The 27449-nt window shown below is 33.1% G+C and overlaps 1 protein-coding gene across 1 annotated transcript in view; it reads left to right on the top strand.

Moving 5' to 3' along the window:
* Mip (Myoinhibiting peptide precursor) overlaps positions 1-27449 on the top strand; it is a 221593-nt gene that overhangs the window by 192899 nt on the left and 1245 nt on the right. The window contains exons 2-6 of the mRNA XM_088240353.1: positions 17500-17625; positions 20161-20367; positions 22715-22882; positions 23707-23839; positions 26705-26785. Of these exons, the coding sequence (XP_088096479.1) occupies positions 17500-17625; positions 20161-20367; positions 22715-22882; positions 23707-23839; positions 26705-26785 (715 nt within the window). The remainder of the gene's footprint in view (positions 1-17499; positions 17626-20160; positions 20368-22714; positions 22883-23706; positions 23840-26704; positions 26786-27449) is intronic.

The following is a 27449-nucleotide window of genomic DNA, read 5'->3' as shown; positions in this document are numbered from 1 at the left end:
GCACCCCCAAAGAAACGTGTTCTGTTTTACTATTTTCATCTAATACTTTGACACATATTTTTTTATTAGTTAAATAATTTTTGAAAAGTTTTAAAAGGTTTCTTCTGATTCCAATGTCATTTAATGTGTCTATTAATTTTGAATGGTTAATTGTATCAAATGCCTTTAAATTGTCGATAAATAGAACAAGGGTGTGATATTTTTTATTTAGTTCATTATTTATTCCATTTGAAAAATCTTGTAATAATAATTCCGTACTCTTTTTCTTTTGGAAACCATATTGATATTGATCAATTACAGAAAATTTTGATAAATAATTAATTAATTTTTGAGCTATGTATTTTTCTAACATTATAAATTGTTATTTAACATTATAAATTGCTGTGTGCATCTAGTTAACATTAACTGAACTAGCACCAAGCACTTTCTCGGGAAGGCCATTCCATGTCTCCAGAACTCGGTTTGTCAGGAAGTTCTTCCCGGGGTTGGATGAGAAGGAGGCAGTGTTTAGTTTCAATAAATGACCTCTGAGATGGCGGTTTTCATTCATAGTAAACATTGATTTCAACTTGGGTACATTATATTGCTCAGTTAAGATTTTGAACGTTTTAATCAAGTCACCACACTGCCTCCGCTCTTACACACATAATTTGCAAAACACATGATTTTTTTTAATTTAATTTTGAAAATTTGGAGACCACGTTAAAATTGAATTATTATGCTTTGGAGATTTTAGGTACACAACATACTTCTTTTATGTCTTTTTAAAAAAATTCTATTGGTAACATTTTCATTCTGATATTAGAAATTATCTGGAGGATTTTTAATGAGACAAGGTGGCTAAAATTTGGTAAAGTAGCTTTCGCTTGTTTATAATCAGGACAATAAAACTTATTGAAGTTAGTGAAAGGAAGGATATATTAGATGTTTTATATTATATATATTTCAATGTGTAGCTTTAATGGTTTCAAAAATGGACTAGATTTGTTTCGGAAAAGTTAAAATGCGCCAACAGTTAACTTTTGTTAAAATAGATTTTAGCATATCAGCTTTAAGCTGCTTGCTTAAAATTAGTATAAAAATAATAGTGATAATAATGTAATAATAATTAATTAAATATGTATATAAGTACAAATGTTTTAATATATGGTAATGTAAAGTCACATAGTAAAAAAGAAATAATTTGGATTTATGTAACTATTTTCTAAGTTACCTACGTTTGTGACGTAGTCCTCTTAAAGCACATAATTTTACGCTTCGAATGGCATATTTAACTCAAAACTGTCATTTTTAGGATTAAAGACTCTTCCCTGAACGGCGACGATATATTTCTTAATTTATTTACTTAGAAGTATTTTTCGGTTTTGCTAACACTGTTTATGACATTTCAATTACTAAAGTAATTTTATAGAAATTATAAATATCAAACCGGCTTAACTGTGCTGCTGGTGTAAAATTGATAAAAAGCATGTTTTGTTGTTTGCATGCGGTAGAAATTAATTGCGCTGTTTGTAAGTATAGAGAAAAAATGGATTACGTATATTATGAAATTGAGTGCTCAGTAAGTGAGAAGAATCCCATTATAAGGATTTCATTCAAAGCACTTCCGTACAAATTGCCTAAAGTTATTTTAAAGGCGCTGCGTGGGATTTGGTGCGAAGAACAGTGATTAAAAAATTACGCTCTAAAATCTGCCCTCGAAAAGTTTAATTGTACAATTTTAACATGTCTTATACTTCCCACGCTTGTTGAGCTGTTTTTCAGGAAATTTAGGAAAGTCGACTTTCTTTATTTTATTTTATTATATAAATAAAAGCCGAGTGATACTTCAATCCACAAATTTGGAATATCCAGTGGCCGGTTTCATCGCTTTCGTGACATCTTCGAGACTGGTATCTTTATAAAGGAGTTCAATGTATTTTTACAAAACAGAGGTAAGGATAGATAATTCAAAGTTATGTGAAAGTCCATCAAATACTTGAAGATGGACATGTCAAAAGTAGGAATAATCGGCGTGCGTGCATAAGAAGATGTATGAATGTAGAGGAAGCAAGGTCTGTATGCCAAGATAGAGTGTTATGGCGTTCTATCCTCTCTGCCTACCCCTACGGGGAAACGGCGTGATGGTTTGTTGTTGTTGTTGTGTTGTTATTTTTATCTTAAGGATCATTATCAATTTTTTTTCGGGTTAACTAATGAGTTGATATAAAGCTATTTTAATGAGTTTAAGTATTAATAAAGATACCAGTCTCGAAGATGTCGCGAAAGCGATGAAACCGGTCACTGGATATTCCAAATTTGTGGATTAAAGTATCACGCGTCTTTTATTTATATAATAAATTACTACTAACTTCCATCAATAATTTTTACTTACAAACTTAAATGTTTTATTTTATTTGCTTGTTTATAATATTGTTGATTCTCCGTGCTGCTGCGGATATCCTGACTAAACTTCTGAACACATCCTGTGGTCTTGTCCGTTTCCTCTTTTGTCTTAATACTAAAAAGAGCTTTTCGTTACTATCCAGGGTTTTTTATATGTCCTGTCGGATATACAAATTTTTTGGCTTCCAAAAAAAATTTTAAGGTTTTTAAAAAGTTTTGTAATCATTTCGGCAAATCGATCGTGTCCAATCAATTTACTGGGTGGTGATTTACAATATGCGTAGGTATTACTTGAGTGAATCGTTGATCTGTGTTAATTTTTGCGGGGTATGAAAAATGCGTTTGCGTGAATCATGCCATCAGGCAGATGCGGACGAAATAGTATGCGGCCAAACAAACTACAGCAAACAAAAATCCTACCTTTGGGAAGTCAGAAATGGGGATCAGGAACAGGAATCCGGATGCTAAATCTCCAAGTCTTGGCTTCTGGGTATGATTCCGCTTTTTTCGGCGAACACAGCACTTTCACTATAAGTGATAACCCATGACTCAAACCTAGGTTCAATTACTTTGAACACCTAATGGGAATTTTCGTATAATAAGTCATTCGGCTTTTTATGCTGCTGGGTTTGTATGGATTGAAATTATTCACAATTAAAGTATATTTTCATTGCATTGCCTAGTAGGTGAAATAATGTAGCCCGATCAATCTCACTCACATCAATAAAGATTTCAGCTCTTTTACTTCAAATGTGAGCAGAAGGAAGAGTTTATTTATTTATTTAATTGACGGACTTATGCAGTTCATTCTAACAATGGTAAATAAAAATTCTTATAATAAATACAACCACTAATAAAATACAATACAATTAAATAAAATTAATGCTAGGACAAAAAAAAATAAAAATTACTACCTCAAGACAAGATCCGGTCTATCTTAGTGAATTTTTAAATCTGTAAAGACTTACACCAAAAAAGTCCAGATCTTGTCTCGAGTTTACAATACGACAGAATCGGGACATTGGTGCATGCAAGCCATAGTTTGTGCTGTGTTGATCGAGGAACAGCACATTATTATGCATTATTATGCAACCGGCGGATCGGAACATTGAATGCCACTTGTTCCAGTAACTATGGTACATCAATTGAGCCATTCAGCAAATTAAACATAAATATGCAGTCAATGTCATTTCTACGTTTTTGTAGACTTGAGATTTTTAACATTGACTCAATTTCTCCGTAAGCGTAGTCTCCCCTCTCGAGGCCAATCATCTATGCTACTTTTCTTCGAGTTGAGGAAACAGGCTAAATGGTGAATATTACACGGTGTATAGATCACAATTATAGGTCATAAATTAGTTTTAATTACTAGACTATCGCATTACTCTCTCAAAAACGTTTTCACTCTCTGTTGCAATAAATATCTCTATTTTGTTACATGCATTGGAATCGTCCGCGTACGTCAATTTCAATATCTCCAAGGGCCAGTTACACCAACAATGTTTAAAAATGAACAATTAACTTTCAACTTACTTTTTGTGCTGCATCTGGCCTTCAATAAGTTGTGTGCCTGTTTATAAGATGTTCAGATTTCTAGATTTATCTATTTACATGTTCGTGTAACATATGTTTGAAGTTTGAGTACTTGTCATAAATCATTTGAATTGTTTCGTTAATTAGTTCCCCGCCTACGAAACGAATTAAGCGAGCATTTGTGTGTGACATAATGTTGTCGAAATTCTGTTATGTGGATGAAATCGAACATACAGCGCACACGACTACTGACTACTGACGGCTTAACATGTCTCGTCAGCTGTTTGGGACTGACGTGACGTCAGAAATATGCTTCCCATACACCAATTTACGCTCATTACTTCTCCACAAAGCATGTGTACGACTGATACAACTGATTAATTATTTGTTATCGCATCAGATTTAATAATCTCCCATGATGATAAAATTAACTTCTTCGTTAGAATATAATAACGTGTTTTAGAAAGCATCAAATTTTCAAACGAAGGTATTTGGAATTTAAGAAAACCACTAAATTACACGAAGATCCAGAACATTTTTTCTATTTAATAATTTATTAGAAAACAATACAACACGGAAGGACAAGGGTCTCTTCACAAACATTATTAGTACATTATAAAACCCACTCACCCACCCTCTCACACATTTACACTAGCATGTATTGTACGAGTATTTAATGTATTTCTGTGGATATCTGTCATTAGTTTTATTCTCTGTACATTTTATTTGTCATATTTTTTTACATGTATTACTGTTGATATCCCTAATAAATAAAAAAAATAAAAAATAAAGCCTTTTTTTCCACTAACAAATGAATGACCAGAATCTTATGCGGACTTCGAAGGTTAAAAATCTGGGTATTATTTTGATGATGAAATGACCGAGTTTCGTCGTGACCGACATCGTCAGACTGGTGGGAGACTAAACAAATTTCTATGTTATATACAAGTGCAAGCGGGGGTTGTAAATCATGAGTTTATATAATTATGGAAATAAAAGAGTTTAAATTAAAATAACTTACGTATAAAGTAATAACAACTGTGTGAATTTAAGTTTTGTTTGAATGTAAATAATAAAAACCGGTGAAAATTGTATAGTTTTACCCCACCAGTCTGACGATGTCGGTCAGGACGAAACCCGGTCACTGGTAAAAATTTATAAATAAAAGTGAATGAAAACTTCATGCGTATTTTTATTATTATAATTAAATCATTATTGTTATAAATTATACAATAAACTACCAGACAAAACTAAACAAAAGACTCAGACAACCTTTACAAAAGATGTTAAAAATATTATTATTAACAGTAGAATGTGAATTTTAAAAGTAAAAATATTTTTTTAAATGTATGTAACCCGTAAGGGTTTATCAATGACAAATTAAAATAAAAAATTTAAAAATATTTAAAAAATAAAAAAATGTTTATGTATTCCAAGAGATCGAAACAGTCAAATTCTGAGTGAATTATTTTGTTTAAAAATGTTATAAAAAGGAGATTTATATATTTTTTAAAATAATGTAAAATCGTGGTTCACATACAATTCATCCACATAAATTAATATAAGTCGCACGTGATTCTCTCGTTCCAGTAAGCGTGTAGAAGGGTGGCAGTGGGTTAGACAGAGAAGGCAGGTGAACTTTAGGGAGAAGCCCCTGATAATAATTACAGAGTAACAGGTGTTGCTGCTCAAATCAACAGGTGTTGAAAAGGGTGGTTATTTACTTGGGCCTTGTATTCAATGTGGTGGTTTTGTAATTGGAGCGTTTGGCTACCGTGAATGAGCTTTAGGGTTTGCTAAAGGTGACAAATAATTTATTATACGTCATTTTTGAGAGCGTAAAGTTTAACATCAGTCACAGATTCAAAAAATATTCACAAAAGTGAATCACGGAAAAATATCATCAGTTATTTCGTCAATGTGACCTGAGTAAAATAATTCTCGCCCTCCAAGCCTAAATCCATAAAGAGCCCTGCCACCAAATGAAAGGGTTAATAGTTAAATCTCCTTCTCCAAGCCCAAGTTCTTAAGGCTGTTGTAGTCTGATAAAAAGTAAGGAAATCATACGATTTTTTAATTTTAAATAAGCGTAAATTTCAAAATTGCACCAAAATTGCAAAAAAATAAAGTATTTAGACAAATTATTTTTAAGGTATTTCAGATATAAAAATATATTTTAGAGTTGTACTTACTAAAAAAAATACTTTTCGAACGGCTAATCTAGAATTTAGATTAAATTTGAGGTACGTTGGTTCTCATGTAAAGACGAAGTCTCAAACAAAATCTTTCTTTTTGTTTTCGAAAAGAAATACTAAACATTTAAAATCACACTGATTTTGTGGTACAATTCATTAATTCTACATTAAATTATACCTTCAATAATCGTTTATAAATAATTAAGTATCTGAAATGTTTTAATTCTAACTCTTTTTTATGGAAAGAATATTTTGTTTAAAATCATTTAGTTTCTACTGTAAACATAGCAAAATTTTAATGCCGCCGAGTGGCCAATATGCACGCGCTTGGGCTTGTAATTTGTCCATATAATATTGTTTAATGTTTCAGCATTTACACTGTAGAATAACATTTTAAATAAAAATAAATAAAAACGCTTTGTAAATGATGTACTATACACGAGATTGATATTTGTAAACACATCTAGTTTTAGGTATTATGAAGGGTGTAAATACCCATCATCACTTGAAATTTATACCTGAAGATGGGTATTCAGAATACCTGAAATTAGTTGTGTTGTTACTAATATTGAAAAATGATTATGTATGCCGAGGACATTGGACTATTCTATTAAAATCAAACTGAAAGACTTAGACAAACTTTTCAAAAGATGTAAAAAAAATATTATCAACAAGTACGAAAAAAAAAAATATCTATTTTTTTTGTAAAATGAATGTACGAGTAATAATTCATAAGGGTTAATAAATAAATTTTCAATTTAAAAAAATTAAAAACCGTGTGTGATATACGTGTATACGGTGTTTCAGGGCCAGACCGCGAAACTTATTAATTTACATACATTTTTTATTTATTTAAAAATGCAGTAAATCCTTAATTTCTTGGAGTAGCATCCCTTCCTCAAACCCCTACCCCACCCTACAAAAAAACATGAGGTGAAAAACGTATTTGACCACGAAGCGTACACACCGTACGACAGGTAGGGGTTTGTGGAAGAGAGGCTAGTCCGAGCAATTAAGGATTTACTGCATTTTGAAATTATAAAAAAAAAAAACAAATTTCGGAAAAGTTTACTACAAAGATGGTTCTTCTGAAGTTTCATGGTCTGACCCTAAAATCCGTGTATATACAAGCGTCTATACAACTTTTTTTACATCGCAAATTTTAACTTTTTTGTATGTTTTGTTCCATGTAAAACCGTTTAGTTTTTAATATTCATAACAACAGAGATAGAGAACGTTTTCGACAATGAAACATGTAAGTTTACGAATTTAGAAGTCTGGTTCATGTGATATATTATGACCAGTGTTTAAAAAAAAGCACTTCTTTTTTGATCACGAAAATATTTATCTTTTTTAAATGCAATAAACTACCACCGTTATGTTTGTTTTTTTTTTAATTTACGTTTTGTCTTTTAATGTTTTTATCGTGAAATACGTATTTTGTTTAATACTTCTATAAAATATCTGTCAGTCTTGAATACAAGCACCCTTGACGCAGCGTCACAATCTGATTTGAATAAAATAAATTTCTTATTTCAGAAATCATGATTACAATCTCGAGTGGTGTCTTTAAATTAAAAAGTCGCTTGGAAGATAAAGGGGTGGGTTGTTAAAAAATGGATTTAAATTGTACTCTCGAGACTTAAAAGACAAAGATAGGGTATTCGATTAGAAAACAGTGAAAAGAAATTTTAACAGTTTACTTTGGACTTGAAAATTAATTTATTGTTAGGGTACCTTTGGAGTTTTAGGGTCCTATTTGCATTTGCAAAAGAATAACAGAAGAAAAATAATAGGAAATTATTTCTGTTAGGAATTGTATGGCCAGGAACAAATTGAATGACGTACCTTTGAAAGTTTTACTTTATAGATATTCACTTGAATAAAACAGGACAAGTCCTGACTAGTTTTTCGTTACAGGAACATTTTTTTTGTATAAATGTTTCAGCTGTTTCAGCCCTCTCTGAAGAGGGAAAACATTTTTGAGAAAGAAATATGAGAGTCCAGGCATTTGCAGGGCTTATGATCTGTCATCGGCCGGTTTAAGTGGCCAATTTATTCTCTGTGTAACATTCACCATTCTGCCTATGTTTGAACATCCACTTTTCCTGAATTTTTCTATCTGTTGACTTTTGTGAAGTTAAACAGCTGACACCTTTATCTTGCGGGTGAGATTCTTCCGGCTGAACCAATTCACCTACTAGGCAACGCCTGAAAACAATTTTCCAATTTTGTATACTTCTTCGTTTACCAGGTAGTTAATTTAACAATTTTTTGAGTATGTCCAAATGCTTACAGACAGGCTGGCTGACTGGCTGAATGTATACCACGGTAACAGTAAAGGTGATAGTGTATTTTAGTATTTGCATCTTGGTGAAGTGAGTGTCCTGACGAAGAGACGGGTAGGTCTCGAAACCGGAAGACATAAAAAATCTGTAAGTGGTTAAATGCTTATATTTACTAACATACGTATAATTTAATTTTGTTGTACTTTGTATTTTACAAAAGCCAAATAATCCTTCAACAATGTTTTGAGTATGTCCAAATGCTTGCAGATAGGGTGGATTTTCTCCCTAGGAAGTTGTTCATATTTAAATTTGTTGCAACAGAGAGGGAAAAATTTTTTGAGAAGGGAATATGGAAGTCTAGGCATTTACGGGGCTTACGACCTATCATTGGCTGGTTTAAGTGGCCACTTTATACACTGTGTAACATTTACCATTCTGCCTATGTTTGAACATCCACATTTCCTCAACTCTTTCATCTGTTGACTTTTGTGAAGTAAAATATATTATAGGGTAAAGTACTTTATATGTTTTCTGAATAAAAGAAAATAAAAATACACATCTCGCTCTCTCTGCTATATTACTTTTATTATTCCGACTTTTGAAATATCAATCTTCAAGTATTTGTCGGATTTAGTGATGCCATGTCTTTCCCTGTCTTCTTGGATTTCTACATCCATCAGCATTCGCATCGTAAAACTTTTTAGACGATCTTTCGTTGTCCATTCGACCTACATATCCAAACCAACGCAGAACTCCTTTCCAGATTTTGTCGATAGTGCTTATTTGACTTCACTTACATAATGTACGGATCTCGACCGATATATTGCAATGTAAAAAATATTTTTTTATTGGTTTTACGCATTTCGGCTCTATCAGTTTCGTTGAAGTTATTTTTAATTCACGTTCAGCTTGTCACGTGAAACCTATTCTTGTGAAGCAGGAAAGTACAGTGAACTATAAATAAGGGTAACACTAAAAGCTTTCATCTTCACAAAAAACTTTCAGGCTTACCTGCTCGCGACTGCTGAAATGGCTAAAAGTTCACCCCACTTGCAAACGCTACATTACAATGATTCTGAAAACTATTTCACGCGCGTAATATCAGAAGAAATAATTCGGTGCTCCGTCCAAGAAATTGATTTATTATTTTTGAACTAACGGTATAACAATTTTTTTTTTCTATATCCAGGCGCATAATGGCGGCCTCCGTGGTGTAGTGGTCAAGACCCTTGACTCACACACGAAAAGTTCAGGGTTCGATTCCCGGTGAGAACACAAAAATTCAAATGTGTATTTTCTCAAGCCTGGGTGTTCTGTGGTGTAATTCACCACTGTAATTGGGCTTCCTGGCCTGTTGTAGTGCAAAAATAAATAAAATAAATAAATAATGAATACAGTTGTGTTTGTGAATTAGATCCAGAATCTTGGACGAGTGTTTTTTCTCTCTCAGGTAAAAATCCTGATTAAGTAAATCGAGTTGAGAAGTACACTTCATTATGCAGCTACTATTTTTGAGATCCTGGGATCGATTTCTTGGGGGGGGTGTGAAATACTGATTCACTCCTTTTTTTTTAATAATTCGATTGAAAATTTTAATATCTACGAACACGCGCATTGCAAAGATCTACATTTCGCTGAAAACCGTACGCTAATCGGTTAAGCCTTTTAGGAGAAGTTCAGTGACATCACACGAACAGAATAATTATATGTATTCATTTATTTATTTTAGGCCTTTGCATTTTACGCCTTTGACAAAGTATAAAATAATATTGAAAAACAATTTTAATGAAACAAAACACCTGTACACAAGTATAGAAAATTCCATATTAGGTCCTACTTTATACATACAGTATGTGACTATTATGAATAAGTTATTTATAAATGCTAAATATTTTGTGTACGCTGCTGATACCGCACTTGTGGTGTCACATAATAATTTAGCTACTGCTGAGAAATAATTACAGGATGATTTTATACAATTGCAAAGATGGTCACATGATGTAGGTTTGATTATCAACGCCAAGAAGATGAAATTCATGCACATTAGATCACCAAATGCCAAATCTGATATAGAGCCCTGTATAATTTCTCATTATTTTCACTGTATCCATCAGAATATTATACAACCCTGCAATTGTGATATATTAGAAAATATTATTGATTATGTATATTTAGGATTGACTATCGATTACCATTTTAAATGGGATGGTCATGTACAAAAATTGTGTAATAGACTTAGATCAATAGGTGGTAAAATGTATTTATTGAAATATTATGACCCGAATAGTACTTTAAGAATAATTTATTTGTCACTTTCAGAATCAATTATAAGATACGCTTTAACCTCTTGTGATTTTTCCTGTAATACAAACATAAACCTTGTTCATAACTTACAAAATTCAATGATCAAATTATTAATTGAAAAAAAAATGTACTGTCAGCGACACGATATTCCAATATCCTTATTGTATAAATCTTTCAATATTTTATCCGTTAGAGCTTTATTATGGTCCAAGCTGGTTTCTCAGCATGCGTCTCTATCTGAATATAGAAATAAACTGGAACATGTATATATTACTCGGTTCACTAATGTAGATAGACTAGCTATACCTAAATTCAATAATAAATACGGGAAAAGAACACTAGAGTACAATATACCAAAAATGTATATTATGCTCCCATTAAATATAAAAAATCAAAAAAGCTTATCTGGCTCAAGAGAAAGACAGCTGCTGAAAATCTGGCTTTTAGAACGTGGTTTTTATATTGAATTTTTTTAATGTTTTTTTTTTATTTGGACAATTTTTTGTTTTCGATGTCCATATTTTTCTTTTGTTCCATAGTATTAAGAGTTTTTATATGTTTATATAATTTAAGAGATAAGAAGTTCAGTGGGAATTGATAATTTATATATTAATAAAAATATTTATTTTTAAAAAAAAATAGATACATAAAATAAAATAAAAGCAGCAGAAAATAAAGAAATAATAAAGGAAAATTAAATAACAAATTCTAACAAAGATATGCAGAAAATAACAATAAATAAAGAGTTTAAATATAAAAAGTATTGAAGTAACAGAGGTGATGTACAAGTATCATAGTATAAACATTAAACAAGTATTATTTAGAAAAGAAGTTATTAAAAAGACATGATTTTAATTTGTATAAAGATAAATTAAATAAATCAATATATATAAAGATAGGCAAGAAAATCATAATCATAAAGGTTTTGTTATTAGGTGGCATGTATAAAAATTATAATTTCAACTTATATATTGTGTCTGGAATTTTATTTACAACTTAATCGAAATATGGTTAAATAAAATACAACAAATAAATACTGAACAATACTATTTGAACCTAGCCGTGGAAATTGGAACAATTCAACGTTAAATATTACAAGAGATAAACTATGTCGTTTTGAAGGCAACCGGAATCAATGGTGGTCGGAGAGTGTCTGATTTAAATTTCCGGTCGTTGGAGCCGTGTTACGTCTTTGTATTGGCAGGCCTGTCACCTGGAGTTTGATGTGTTCAGCGTTGCTAGTGCCTATACAACAATCTGTGACATTGATTCCCCCGCAGTTTAAGTATAAGTGGTTTTCGTATTGTTTTCCTTGGTTAGGATCTATGGGGGCCACAATATTCAAATGACACAAAAGGTAAATGGTTTTACGGTCAACAAAAGACAATATTTTGGGGCAATAAAACTTTTTGATGCCTCAAATTTAATCTCAAGTTTTAACTGAGAATACAATTCAAACTGACCTATTTTGTTATTCCAACTTAAGCAATAACACTTTAAACAATAAGAATCAAATTATTGCCAAATATGTTTATTGCTCCGCTTTTCTCTAAAATATGAATACAATAAATTAATTGTCATTATTGTTATTATTTTATTTTTTTATATTTATTTTTTTGATACAAAATGATTTTTCTGTATTTAATACACTTATATTTTGTACCATTTAAGAAAAATATACATAAATTATTTTCCTTTTAAAGTTTTATTTGCACACATTGTTAATTATTTTTATTAACATATTACAACAGAAATGAAAAACATTCTTCATCTCTGTTGTAATATGTTAATATAAACAGCTCCCCAGGGAGTTGAATCCAGTCCTTGTCTACAAAAATTTGGACAAACTCAAAATATTGTTAATTATTTTTATATCTAAATATGTTTTTTTAAACAAAACTACTGTGTTATATATTTAATATTTATGTAAAATAATACTTTTATTTTTAATTTTTAAGTTTTTCACATTATATTGAAATGTTTATATTATTTTTATATAATTTTAAGGTAAAAGGCACTGCATGCCGTATATGTTAATAAATAAATATTGCCAAATATTATTGTATAGCCACAGTGGCGGGCGTTTTGCAGCGCGGCGCGGGCGAGATGGGCTAAAACCTATGGTAATAAGTGTAGTGTCCATAGTGACAGCTCGGGCACGGCAAGGTACCGTGTACCACGCCCACACTGCGCTGCAAAACTATGTTTAAACATAGGCAGAATGGTGAATGTAACACAATATGTAAAGTGGCCACTTAAACCAGCCAATGACAGGTCATAAGCCCTGTAAATGCCTAGACTTCCAACAAATTTAGATTTACACTAATAAACTAATTGCACTATTTAATTTGTGGTGATAGCAAAAAGTTTTCATCGTTCAATTAAAAAATCATTTTGTTAAAGCTCGTCCTTATGCTTTGCCTGCACGTAAGAGGTCTCGGGTTGAATTTCCGACATGGATGATATAATTTGTGATGATAACAAAAAGTTCCGATCATTTTGTTAAGGCTTCGCCTCGTGGTTTAGGGGTTATCGCGTTTTCCTGCCACGCAAGAGGTCTAGGGTTAATTCCCAACATGGTTGACATATTTTTATTAAAAAATATGTTTTTACTCTTAAATATTTCAGTCTATGGACTGGGACCTGAAGCGTAAAACTGATCATCTCACCTTCATGTAGTAAAAAATATCGAAGTACGCAGCGATTGCTGTGCCAATACAATGCCTTATGCACCATCAGGCTCAGAAAGGGAATGATGAAAATGAAAAAATAGTTGTATTTTTGAATTAATAAATATATCCAAGGCGTTAGAAAATTTAATAATACGATGGTCAGTCAAAAACTTATGCCTCGTAAATTTTTTCGTCTTTTTTTTCCCATTTCCACAGTTTTGGTTTATCTTTTAACAAGGGCGTGTATATTGTGGTAAAAAAAAAGCTGTCTTGCTTCCTAAACTATTGACGCACGGAAGTTTTCACGGCCTCCTTATCTTCAATGTGTATCCCCAGGGTTGTATGGAGGATGAGGCAAGACTACCCATCTACTGCAGTCAACGGCCTGCTGTTCCGCTTTTCGTCAGCCACAATGTTTGACCTTCCTTACAGTGACAAACCCATCGTCTGTCAACAGTTTCGATATACCCTGTTGCATCACCGTACACATTTTTCAGTATTTCATGAATGCGAATGGGCAACTCATCTTCTGCATTCAAGAATTCAACGAATTCAACTTTCAACGACAGATAATGCGAGACGGCTGAAATAATAATTACTTGTAAATATATATTATAATATTTAAGTAAAAAGTTGTGTAATCTTAATGAGAAATCAAATATACTTTTAAAAAATAAAAATAAGTGAACAGATATTGCCAGCGCAACGATGATTTAAAAATACATCATATTATACTCTTAGAGTCATTAAAATTAGGTATCTCGGTATTATTTGCACAAAAATACAAAAAAAGACTTTAGATAAGAATGTACCTACAGAAAGTAATGAATAATTTTTTTAGTATTTAAACATTCCAAAGTCGCTTTATTCTAGTTTACGGCTTGTTTGGCGATAATAATGTATTCGAATCTCACGTGACAAGGTTAAATTATGAAGATAGTAACGGGCCCCGAATGAGCAAATAAAAGCTAATACAGGTCTGAAAGAAATCATACAAAAAAATTGACATTTTGAATTATTCGTGTGCGACAAATGGATCCGATAGGCCTCTGATTGAAATGATAATTATATTGATCGTTAAATCAATGCATATTTTTTTTTAATTTAATTTTTGGACCGTTCTATTTTGAAACGTGTTTGAAACCGTGAAGAATGAGATACCAGTGTATTTAATATCAAATTTACAGGATAAATACAATTTAATTATATCGCGTCAATATAAATGTTTGTACTGCACTGATCTAACAGGATTAGCTTAACTCTGGAAGTAACTCGGAGAATTTCAACAAAACTAACATTGAAACCAAGTATTCTATACATATAATATAATTAACTATAAGTAAATATTGCATTGCTTAAGTCTAGCGCTTCTTGGATTAAATTAATAATTACGAGTACCTACATTTATTTCTATGACGTCAAGGGAATTTATAAATTTAATTAGTCAATTAAAAAAATTATATTTTCAACATTCACGAACTTATTATGTCATTCTGTGCACAAGCGCACTGGTTAAGCCATAAAATTTACAAAGAAAAAAATAGTACCCTTAAATTATAAATAATAATAATAGACCAGATCTTGTCTCGGGGTAGTTAATATTACTTATTTTGTTTGTCCTAGATTTAAAATAAATATATATATATTTATATATTAATTGTAACTCATAAAAAAGACATGTATTTACTGTATTCAAATAAAATAATTACATATGACTCAATAACATCTATTTAGGATAACAAATCAAAGAAAGAAATATATATTTAAACATAAATTTTGCATATTGTTAACATAAGTTGTGTCCGTTTATTTCCAAATTTAAAAATGACCACCAAAATTAAAAATTAAAATTGCAAAAGTTTAGCGTCATTCGAAAGAAAAAATTTTGCTCTACAAGATATTGCGTTTGCTTTTACGTTACACATATTATTTTATTTCGAGCGATATTCGATTATGTGGTTGAATTTGCGAAGATCAAAGATATAACGTATACAAACATTCTGCAATCGTTCTAACTTATCAAGTAATTCAGAGTTAGCATCTGGATAACATACATCCGCATAGTCAAGGAGTGGAAGAAGTAAGCTCTGGACTAATGTAAAGTAAAGTAATTATAATATGTATTTTCATATAATTACTAAATAAATTTATCTTTATATATAAATAATTCCTCTGTACGTGTGATGTCACTGAACTTCTTCTAAACGGCTTAACTAATTTAAGTGCGGTTTTCAGAGAAATATAGATTTTTGCGCCGTGCGTGTTCGTAGATATTAAAATCTTCAATCTAATATGCAGTAAAGAAGTAAGGAGCATAAATGTTTTATCCATCGATCTCCCAGTGTTGCATTCGAGGAGAATGCATTTACAAAAAAATGGAAAGATGCTGGTTTTTGTGTATAAAAAAAGTTTGCTTTTGATTGTTTACAAACAGTATTTGTTTTTTGTGGATTTCAATCAGATTCTTTCCTCAAATTCCTTATAATTTCTACCCATTTATTTCTTTTTACTGGATTTTTGGTAATACTAATATAATATTATATTCAAAACATTTAAAAATCGTATTACTACATAAATACACCCCTCCGTTGGTGAGAAGACCGGTCTTTAACGTTTGCAAAAAGAATGCTATATTTGAAAAAATATTTATTTTATGTTTTGGAATTTAATCATAAACAAGTACCTAGGTACCTACTTGAATTCAATATTTGAATATTAACAATTTTTAGTTTTGGAATTTAATCACAAACAAGTACCTAGGTACCTACTTATCAATTAAAAGTCTATTGCCAACATACGGGCAGGACAACGTCTGTCGGGTCCGCTAGTATTTAACATATTTCTGTATACCCATGTACCAATACCTAAGTGGGTACATTTCCTTATTTTAACTTGTTATTGTTTCTTTCGGTCTTTCTTATGTTATTCTTACTTTTTACTTTATTCATATACTTATGTTATACTGCTGCACTTGAATATATTGCTAATATACATATGTAAAGGGCATTGAAATAAATAATTCACGTTAGTTTATTTACATCGTTTAGCCTATAAATTAACTATACGCGTTTTTGATGAAAAGGATGTTAAAAGAGAGTGAACGCGGGCAACAAAGTAAACGGCGCCCCTAGCACAGTAATTTCTAATAAAAATATGTCAATCGAAGCTAAACTGGCAGTGTACAACGGAGTTTTAGTCCCAACACTAATGTATGGAAGTGAAACGTGGAACTGGCAGAGGAAGAATGAAAGCCGAGTGAACGCGGTTGAAATGCGATCTGATGAGTGGGAAATCAATGTATGACAGGGTTACGAATATTGAAATTAGGCGAGAGTGTAAATCTTAGTCAGGTATAAGTGATAGATAAAGAAAGGGTCTCTGAGGTGGTTTGGTCATATAGAACAAACGAACGACGAAAGAATGGCGAAAATGAACAGTAACGTGAGACGAGGACGACCAAGGAAGACGTGGCATGATCAGATAAACCAAAATCTTAAGTCTGGTCATGTCAAAAGCAGACAAAACCGAAGGGCATGTATGAATGTGGGAGGAGCTAGGAATGTATGCCAGGATGGACGTGTGTGGCGGTCCATCTTTGCCTACCCCTACGGGGAAATGGCGTGATGGTATTAGTAGTAGTAGAACACGCGTTTTATAGCTAAACTTAAAGTTAAAATAAAAAACTAGTTATTACTCTTAATAACAGGAAAACTGAATTCCTAAATGGAATGGAAGTTAAAGAGCTGAAACCTGTATTGATGTGGATGAGATTCATCTGACTATTAATTAAATTTACCCTTAAATGTTTTCATCTCTGTGAATATGGAAATCCTAACTCCCTATTGCGTGAAATTCAGTTCAAATATTTGCGTTTTTATCATTTACCCAAATATTTCATTTTGAGGGCCATTTTCAACCAGTTGTAAAAAACTTACTATTAGAAAATGGGAATCAAGTTGGGGCAGAGTGAGATTCGAACCACGGACTTTGAGCCATGAGTCCGAGACACGCCACGGGACCACAGCCATCGGGTTGTGGCCCGGAATCGTCTAATATTGTTAATTAAATATTATTTATTATATGTAGAAATAGTTTTTTGATTGTGATGTTGTGTTGTTGCAGATGAAACAGTCAAGCCAACAAGGGAGGGCAGCCTGGGGGCTCCTGGGGCTCGCCCTGGCGGCTCTAGCGGCCGCGGGGGCGGCGGACCCGGCTTCGGCCCCCGCGGGGGCGCAGCTACAATCGCAGGTAACTAACTCCTCCTCCATTTTTAATACCGAATTGATGGCGGATTGATTATGTCCAATCTAATAAATGAAGTCAAATCGAATCAATAATCACAGCCGGTGGTGGATTTTTTGTCGATAGTTTTGGACAACTTTTTGTTTGTAGTGACTGATGCGATTTTTTTTCTTATTTTTTTAAATGACTTACTCGTAAATGTCACGTTTTTTTCTGACAATAATCGTCACATAGCCTTACGATGAAACTTTAAAAAATGATGTTTTTTAAAAGTATCATGACGATTTACTTGTTTGAAAAGCTCTTTGCGTTTTATTCGAAAGTGGATTTTTGGAATTACGGTGATTAAGGGATTGCACGGCAGCATTGTACCTACGGCGCGGCGGTAGGACCTAGCTTGGACACGAGCTGAGGATGCCTCAGAAGAGCCTAAACCTAAGTCTTCTTCACACCTGCGGGCTCCTGCCGTCTTGGAAAGCCGTCCATGGCGATGTTTCGACTTTATTCGGCTTTACGGAAAATATACGGTAGTCGCACAAACGCACACGCAAAGACGGGATTGTCTCGGAGGAATCGGGAGTTCATTGAGTCTCCTGGAGGCGTCTGATGATGTCCGCATGTTCCCTTTAGGAGTGGACGAAGAAAAATAAGAATAAATTAATAGATACTTGTTGAATCCACTGAAAAATAAAACAGTTTTAATTAATCAATTGTACGCAGGTAGTAGTAAAAATGGCCCACGGTAGTTCTATCTTTATGTTGTTCATTATTTTCTTTTACAAACTTTGGAACGAGAAAATAAAGTTTAATTAACGCCGATCAGTACTTACCTGAACCCGCGTGGAAGATTTTATTGTAAAACTTACACTCGGGGCTTCATTTCTCAAATTGTTTCGGGTAACTCAATTTTATTTTAATTATATCTTGTCCCGAGATTAAAACTATGTAGGGCTAATTAAAAAGGTTTCCAAACCATTTGATTTAAGGTAATCACCTGAACTTAACTGCATAAATCTTTACAAGTTAAAGCGGAGTATTACGCTATTATTACAATTTACGGGGAGGCTTTTAGTGAGATGATTATGGGAAATTTATTTTTAAATGTTGAAAGCGGGGGAGTATCTGAATCTTATATTCGAGACCTATCAGTAAGTGGATTTTGATTCATATCTCGAAGATGTCTGATACCTTCATTCATTTGACATATCAAATTGTCTTAGTAACGAAAAAAGTTTATTCATCAAAGTTGAAATTTTATGTGCGAACATTTGATGACATGATATCAGAAATCAGATCTGGCATTTTTATGTTCGTGCATGTAACTTCGCATAGGAATCATTTTAGATTTTATCAATCCACCATTTTATACATTGGCACTTATTTTTACAAAGCCTTTGTTAATGCTACACATTCGTTTTTGAAATAGTGAGATCTCTTTGCTTAAAAGTTCACTGTTTTAACACGTAGCGAGTAATAAAATATCAATTAATGATTTCCGTCGATATCGGAATAAAATATTAGGTGATAACATAAGTTGTGTCCGTTTATTTCCAAATTGATGTTTGATGATGATTCAAAACAAAATTAAAGCAAAATGGTAAAGGTCAAAACGGGCGGACGATTTAAAATGGCGGTATGCAGTCGTGTGATTTCAATTTATCTGCTTAGCCAATTCTACGGTGGTTTGAAAGGGATCTTCATGAATAACATGGTTTAAGTGGTCTTCGCCGAAGTTCACTGGTCGTCCAGAACGTTTCATCTCTTTCAGGCCGAAGTTACCGTCTTTAAAACCCTAAAACCATCGAAGTGCTGTCATTTCATTATATGTTTTTGTGTTGTTTTTTTTTTATATGGGAGTTGCATTATTTTTTATCTAGCTTATAATGTACAAGTTTATATTTACTTCAAAGAGATAGTTATTTATTTATCTACTTCAAAATACAATATTCGATTAAATTTACTTCAATCAAAACCTCTATTTAGTTGACATGTTTATAATATTTCCTTTATAAAAATTCCCTTCCAATTACAAAAAAAATCCAAAAAAATCCTGTTTAGCATCTCCGCATTTTCTCTAACGCGGAAACCACAGAAAACTCGTCAGGAGAAGGTGGACTGTTGTCAATCGTCAACAGACCTTCCGATCCTCTTGAAGAGGGTTCGGGAGTTGGTGTCCTGCTATCATTGATACCTTTTATTGCCTTTACTATATATATCATGCTACATGATTCATGTATAATGTTACCTCTCTTGACGAGTCCTTATGGCTTATTACTACATGAAAATCGTGTAAATCTAATGACGAGGAAACCACAGAAAACTCGTCAGGAGAAGGCGGCGGAAGGCAAGATATCGGGAAAATTTTGTTTCGAATGTTACTATTTTGGTGCTCATTTATAAATTCAAATAAAACGGACACCGCTTTATGTTTATAAAACCATTTAAAACGAGGTTCCACTGTATTCCTTTTAAAAATGACTGTGGTAAATGGCTGTAGAGTGTACATAGATGAGCGATTTAATAAATGATGTTACCTTCCAGGCCATGGATCCGATGATGAGCTCCGAGCTGGAGGAGGACAAGAGGGCCTGGAACAACTTGCACGGCGGGTGGGGGAAGCGCGGCTGGCAGGACATGAACTCCGCGTGGGGCAAGCGCGCCTGGAACAGCCTGCACGGGGGCTGGGGCAAGCGCGGCTGGCAGGACATGAACGCCGCGTGGGGAAAACGCGCCTGGAGCAACTTGCACGTGAGTAATAGTAATAATAATAGCCGGCCTGCTGGCAGTAGTCAACAGGCCTTCCGTTCCACTAGAGGAGTTTTCGGCATTTTGTTCCCTACTTTGGTTTATTTTACCAATTGCCTGCACTATATTGACCATGTATGATACTACTTCTCGTGTGAGTTCTTTATTACCCATCACCGATGGGATGTCGCATAGATCTTCACCCAGGCTTCTGCATCGCGCCTCCACTGTTGTCATTCAAAGCTGAAAAAAGGGCAATGCATCAACAGGTGAGGGACTTCTTGAGGAGTTTTATCATCGCATGGGCAGCTGTCGATCTCGGAGAGCTTTAAGCGATGCAGGTAGCTCATGAACCACCATGACCCGTAAGCATCTAGGTGAGCTCGTAGCCACGCGGTGCTCACAGTATATGTGAGCGCGCGGTACCCAGGACTCAAACCTCAATTTCTCGCAACCGAATATTCTAATCGAAATCATTTTTGGCTTAAAACGTGGCTATACTAGTGACATCCGTCTGTAAAATCTTATTATCTTAAAAGAAGCGTATTCCCTTTTTAGTAAAATAATTCAATGGGACCGTGATAATTCTCGTCACGGACCGGGTGATCAGTTGATATATATTTGTCCCTTACGCACGTAGCGTGACACAATCGAGTGGGTAAGAGATGATGCATTTTTTGTTTTGTTTATATTATTCGTTATTTCATATTTTTTTATCTTAAGTGAGTAATTTATTATTTTAAAAAGGTTCGTAGCTTAAGTATTCATCTGTTTTAGCGATGATAAATTTATGGGCACCAACAAAATAAGTAGGTATTTAAAAATGAATAGATAAAATAGGTACGTCAATAGTGCCGCGCAGGGGGGGCGCCAAAGAATATTTTAAACGCGGGGAATAGGTTAAAAATGTAATTTTGAATTCCCGTCTTCTGTTATTTGCGGATGACTTAAAACTTTTCTTAAATTTGACTTCCGACGATTTTCGTCTTCTCCAGGCAGATATATCTAATATATCTGAATGGGGAAGACGAAACAAACTTAGGTTTAATGTTTCCAGTGTTGATCCTTCACTAGGACCCAAACAACTTTATTTTTTCGCTTTAAAATGAATGACTAGAATCTGCTACGAACATCGAATATTAAGGAACTGGGCTTTAGATTTGTGAGCACCCTGATACTTCATGACCACGTAGACACAATCAGTGGTTATATGCTTAAGCATTGCTAGGATTCGTTCTGCGTGCTGCCAGGGTTTTCGAAAATACCCGCGCACTGAGAACTCTTTACAACTCCTTAGCGCGAAGTAGCCTCGAGAGTGGCTCGATGATTTTGGGGCCATATGAACCGAAGTACTCTCTTGTGATAGAGAAAATCCAAAAGAAGTTTCTGAGATATCTCTACATGAGAGTGCGGGTATTATCCTTAGTTCTACCTGACCGAGTTTCTCCAGGGTATGCTTGGCTACAACATTTCAGAGACTATAAGGAATGTGTATTTGACTACACATTTTTATCGATTGTTGCGCGGAATTTTCGATAATTCTGAGATTATGATGAACATTGGTTTGTATGTTCAGCATCGGCATAGGTTGTTTCATAATCCTGTATACAGGACCAACCTGCCGATGATTATGTATTTTTTTTCTTTTTATTATATGTACGTCTTGAATCTTAGTTTGTAATGTATGTGCTATTTTTAATTAATTGAATTTAATTAGCGAAGGTCTAAGGTAGATATTTTGTTTGATTTGTTTAGAGGATGAGCAGACAAACGATTGATTCATACAAACGTACTTACGTATTTTCTCCCTAGATTATGGCACTAGAGCATTTTTTTTTAATACTATAGATATCCACTATTGGCTTGTCCTTATTATTTGTTTTTTTCTATAAATTGTCTTTTATAATAAAGATCCCTTAATGTTAACCCTAATGTTATCTTTCGTTTTCGGACGTACGATATACAAATATGGTAACTATTTTTGAAAAAAACAGAATAGGTTGACGTAGAAAAAAAAACTAATAAACTTTCTTTAAAAAACGATCAAAATCAGTTCAGTTTTGGGGTGCGGAAAACAGGAATACGAGACCTTGATGTTGTCGATTTTGGCTGGACAATTTTTAGCAGTTGTCTTTTTTACACAGCATTCGGAGAGGCATCTGCAAAAACTATATTCAAATACCTATTCATCAAACTGCAATTTCTCCGCATACCCTCTCAATGACAGAAACAACTTTTGATCGTATATAAATCAATATTTTTCAAAATCAAAGTTCTTGGCTTTTTTTAGTGAATGCCGGATCGAACAAATAACTAAGGCTGCGCTACAGCATGTACATTTGAATTCTAGGGAGGCTGGGGAAAGCGTGCCTGGAACAACCTTCACGGAGGTTGGGGAAAGCGAGACTCTGCAGCCGCTGATCTCCTGGAGCTTCTGTCCGCCAGCCCTTCATCCCCCTTAGTAGACCAAGACTACGTGGAAACTGGACCTATCGACGTGTACACCCCCATGAGACAGGTTATCTCAATACCCCATCTCGCATCTCAACCATATACTTAGACATAGAAAAGCTAATATAGTCTGCTTTGTAGTTAGAAAAGTAGCACATGCGTAATGTCATAATCAGCAGTAAAATAACCCTGAAGGAATCCACCAGTATCTAAATAGTTGATGTAATTAAGGAGGAAAAGAGTTAAGGTCCAAGTGACAATCCTTGGTGAACACCATTTATTTTGCATTTGCCAATGTGTAATTTTTCATAGTTATTATGAATTGTGGGAATATTATAATTTGTATTTCATAATTCATTTATTTAAACAAATTATGCATAGTAACTCAAAAATATAACTGCTACATACTTATCATTATTAAACTCCTCATTTTTAGACAAATCATCGATTCATCTCACATTAATATATTAGAAAATAATACATTTATTAGATGAAGATCTCAATGCCAAACTACATCCACAGGGTCCAAAAAAAAAGAAATATTAATTTATTGAAATCACAATAATTGGCTTTCTGATTGAATAGCTTCCGTACCTTAAGACAATACATAATAACTCATCAACATACTTTCATCAGAACATCAATCACTTATTGACTGAAAAATATTAGATTGAACTGTTTGGAAAAACACCACCCACTTAAGGTCATAATACATTCTTCGCTAATGAGAAATATAAAATTCCCTTGTGTGTTGTTAAAATTCTGTTCCGATGTTTTCTGAGAAACTTTCAAATATCATTCGTCTTTACGGCCTCACAGTTCTTTGTATATTTAAAATATTGTATTATTTTTGCTTCTTTCTGGTATATACGATGTGTAATAATTACGTAGGTACTGAGCAATAATGCGGAGAGGATGCTGGAAGCCGAGGCTGATCAGGACGCGGAGAAGAGAAGCTGGAGCTCTCTGCACGGAACTTGGGGCAAGCGATCTGGATACAAGGGGAACTTCAGAGGTAAGCTCGGTATGTTACGCCTATTTTAAAATCAATACAATTATTTTAAGCCACCTGCATGCTTATATTTAGGTGTTTAGTATGAGAGGATTTGATCTCTTGCAGGTTAACTTTTTAACTCGAGATGAGATTAAATCACTCTACAAGTGTTAAAGCACTACAATTTACCAATATATCATAACATATGTCATTTAAATTCCTCTTCATTTTATTGACCAAAACACATTACAACGAATGGAAGCAATTACAAGACAAGTTGTACAATTTTATGCATAATTTGCATTACAGCTTTACATAACGTGAAAACAGAAATCACTAAGGTCTATCTAAGTCTAGATGACTTATCTAAACCTAGTCTCTAAGACTGCCTAAATACTAATGTGTTTTGAAAAAGTACTTATCAAACTTAGGCTTGTCAAATTCTACAGCTGTCTAAGCCTGATTCAGAGACTTTACACTTCACATGCTACAGAAAAATGTACATTTTGATCAATACCATGCATGGACAAAATTTTCTCAAATTAATGAAATTTAGGTTTTTTTTAAAGGAAATATTTGAATTCTTAAATTTACCCAAATATTTCTACTTTGGAGGCCATTTTCAACGAGTTGTAAATAACTCACTATTAGAAAATGGGAATCAAGTTGGGGTGTTGCAAACCTCGGAACTCTAGCCATGGGACCGCAACCCGATTCAGTTTAGAAATATAAGATGATTCTTTAAATAAATGAAAAAGTAAAGTAGTACATTTCTTTATTTGGAAAGTAATTCTATTGATCCTAAGATCTTCTTCGCAGTCTATTGAGATTGCTCGGGGATTGATTTACAGCAAAGTCCTGCATCTCGTCCCCCACTACGCTCTATTATCTGCAGGCCTCTTCAGCTCAACATATGAGGTGCAGTTCAAGTCCTCGTACACTTGCTCTAAATACTCTTGTCGAGGGCGCCCTCTGTGATCTGTCCCCTCAGCCATTCCCTCTATTGTGTCATACTTGAGACCCCCCTGACGCATAATGTATCCGATTCATCAGGCTCGCCTCTCTCAGATGGTTTTGATTAGGTGCCTCCCTTCTTCAATCCTACTGAGAACCTCGTCATTAGTGATGTGATCTCTACAGGAAATTCCTAATCTTCTTTTGTAGCACCCCATCTCAAAGTCACTAGTCTTTTCTATTTTGATAAGACACTATGTCTCACAGCCGAACACCAATATGTGCCTTACATATTTATGCATTGGCAAGTTGCTTTCGGAGCTTTAGATCTATGTTTTTTTACTCGAAAATCTTTGATTTTTTTGTTGAACGCAAGCCTCGCTTGATGTATGCGGCAATAGTTTTAATAACACAAAGCATTGTTCTATGCAAATAATTTATCAACACGATGTAGAAAAAATATTATAATGTAGAAACAAAGAGAAACACCATCAATAAAAAATTTTAGCGACAATCAAATTCACACTAGGTAGACATAATTTGTGCATAGCAAGTTTTGATATAATTATTTAGGTAAAAACTTTTTTTTAAGTCTCTTTAAAAAAAACTATTGTGGATTATTAGAAAAACTAAACATATTCACTACGCAGATCTATGTGTTTCCTACTTAGCAATATCTTAATTCCTTCAGGGTTCCTGCATTTTACCTGCCGATGCTTAAAATGTGAAAATCAATATTGTATAAGCAGTAATTACTTCAATAATTATCGATAGTTGACTTCTGCATGTTGCTAAAATAATGTTATAAAATGAAACTAATGCATATATAATACAAGTTATCTAAAACAACTATAAGACTGTGTAATAAAAGCCTATATCAAATTAAAACTAACGCATGTGTGTTTATTAAGAATGCAATATATTATGTAATATGAAAAACGTATTTGATACAATCAAGGTTTTAAAAATCAACTGACTGTGGTGCTATAAAAATATTTTGTCAACAATGCAGCGTACAGTAAACAAAAAGTCAAAATGTTTTATCAAAATTTCAAACAAAGCAAATCTAAAAATGATCACAAAGACTTACAAATAAACGTATCGTGAGAAATGCAAAAATCAAAAAAGTACATACAAGACAATACATACAATAATTATAACAAATTTTATGATCGGGTTGTGGTCCTGAGGCTAGTGTCTCGGACTCACAAACCAAAGGTCTGTGGTTCGAATCCCACTCTACCCCAACTTGATCCCATTTTCTAATAGTGAGTTATTTACAACTCGTTGAAAATGGAACTCAAAATTAAATGTTTGGGTAAATCATAGGAACGCAAATATTTCTTTTACTAAAAAAAAAAAAAAAAACATTTCTCTACATACAAGACAATACATACAATAATTATAACAAACATTTCTCTACATACAAGACAATACATACAATAATTATAACAAACATTTCTCTACATACAAGACAATACATACAATAATTATAACAAACATTTCTCTATATTTTCAATTTAATTTAAACATCCAAAAATGAAAGTTTAAATGTACTTATTTTTATTATAATTCTGATGTACAAAATACTTTTTTTTTATTTATCATGGCATGATTATTTTTAAACATAAATTAATTTTGCCAGACGTAACAACAGATTTCTGAATAACTACAATGATAATGGTATTATTTTTTTGAAAACCCTTTTCTAAGTTATGTGTTTAGTTGAATAAAGGAATGTAAATATGCAATCAATATACAGAGTAAAATCATGAACCTAAACGAATAATGCGATAGTCGCAAAAAGTATGTATTGCTTTATTTTTTTCTAAGTATAATTAGTAAAATTAAGTCAACAGGCACTTTTTAATTCGAACTTAACTTTTTTCTTAAAATAAAATGCAGTAGAAATAATATAATGAACGACGTGTAATTTTCCAGGATCAACAGATAAGCGAGAACCAGGGTGGAATAATCTAAAGGGGCTGTGGGGCAAAAGGAGCAGCTTGGATACTATGGAAGGTAAAACTAATAAATAACTTGTATGGTATAAACTAAATAGATTTGTAAATGTACATTAAACGAAACTACAAGTTTTTAATGATTAGTCTTCCATTAGGAATAACCCCCTTCTAAATTGTCTAGCAGTTACCTACTGAAATAATTTATTTATTTATTTATTCACTCACACTCTTTATCAAAATAAAATTCCATGTTCAATGTCAATCTAACTGTTGAAATGTAAAGCAGGTATTGACATAAGTACATTGAAATGTCAATCTAAATGTTGAAATGTAAAGCAGATAGGTACTGACATAACTACATTGAAATATCAGTCTAACTGTTGAAATGTCAAGCAGGTACTACATCGAAATGTCAATCTAAATGTTGAAACATCAATCAGGTACTGACATAACTACATTGAAATGTCATTCTAACTGTTGAAATGTCAAGCAGGTACTGACATAACTACATTGAAATGTCAATCTAACTGTTGAAACATCAAGCAGGTACTGACATAACTACATTGAAATGTCATTCTAACTGTTGAAATGTCAAGCAGGTACTGACATAACTACATTGAAATGTCAATCTAACTGTTGAAACATCAAGCAGGTACTGACATAACTACATTGAAATGTCATTCTAACTGTTGAAATGTCAAGCAGGTACAATGTCAATCTAA

The sequence above is a fragment of the Micrasema longulum genome, unplaced genomic scaffold (assembly GCF_059751315.1).
Source record: "Micrasema longulum isolate JH-2025_06_02 unplaced genomic scaffold, ASM5975131v1 h1tg000123l, whole genome shotgun sequence".
Classification (NCBI taxonomy): Eukaryota; Metazoa; Arthropoda; class Insecta; order Trichoptera; family Brachycentridae; genus Micrasema; species Micrasema longulum.
The sequence above is the reverse complement of the archived record's forward strand: the minus strand, read 5'-3'. Positions and strand labels throughout refer to the sequence as shown.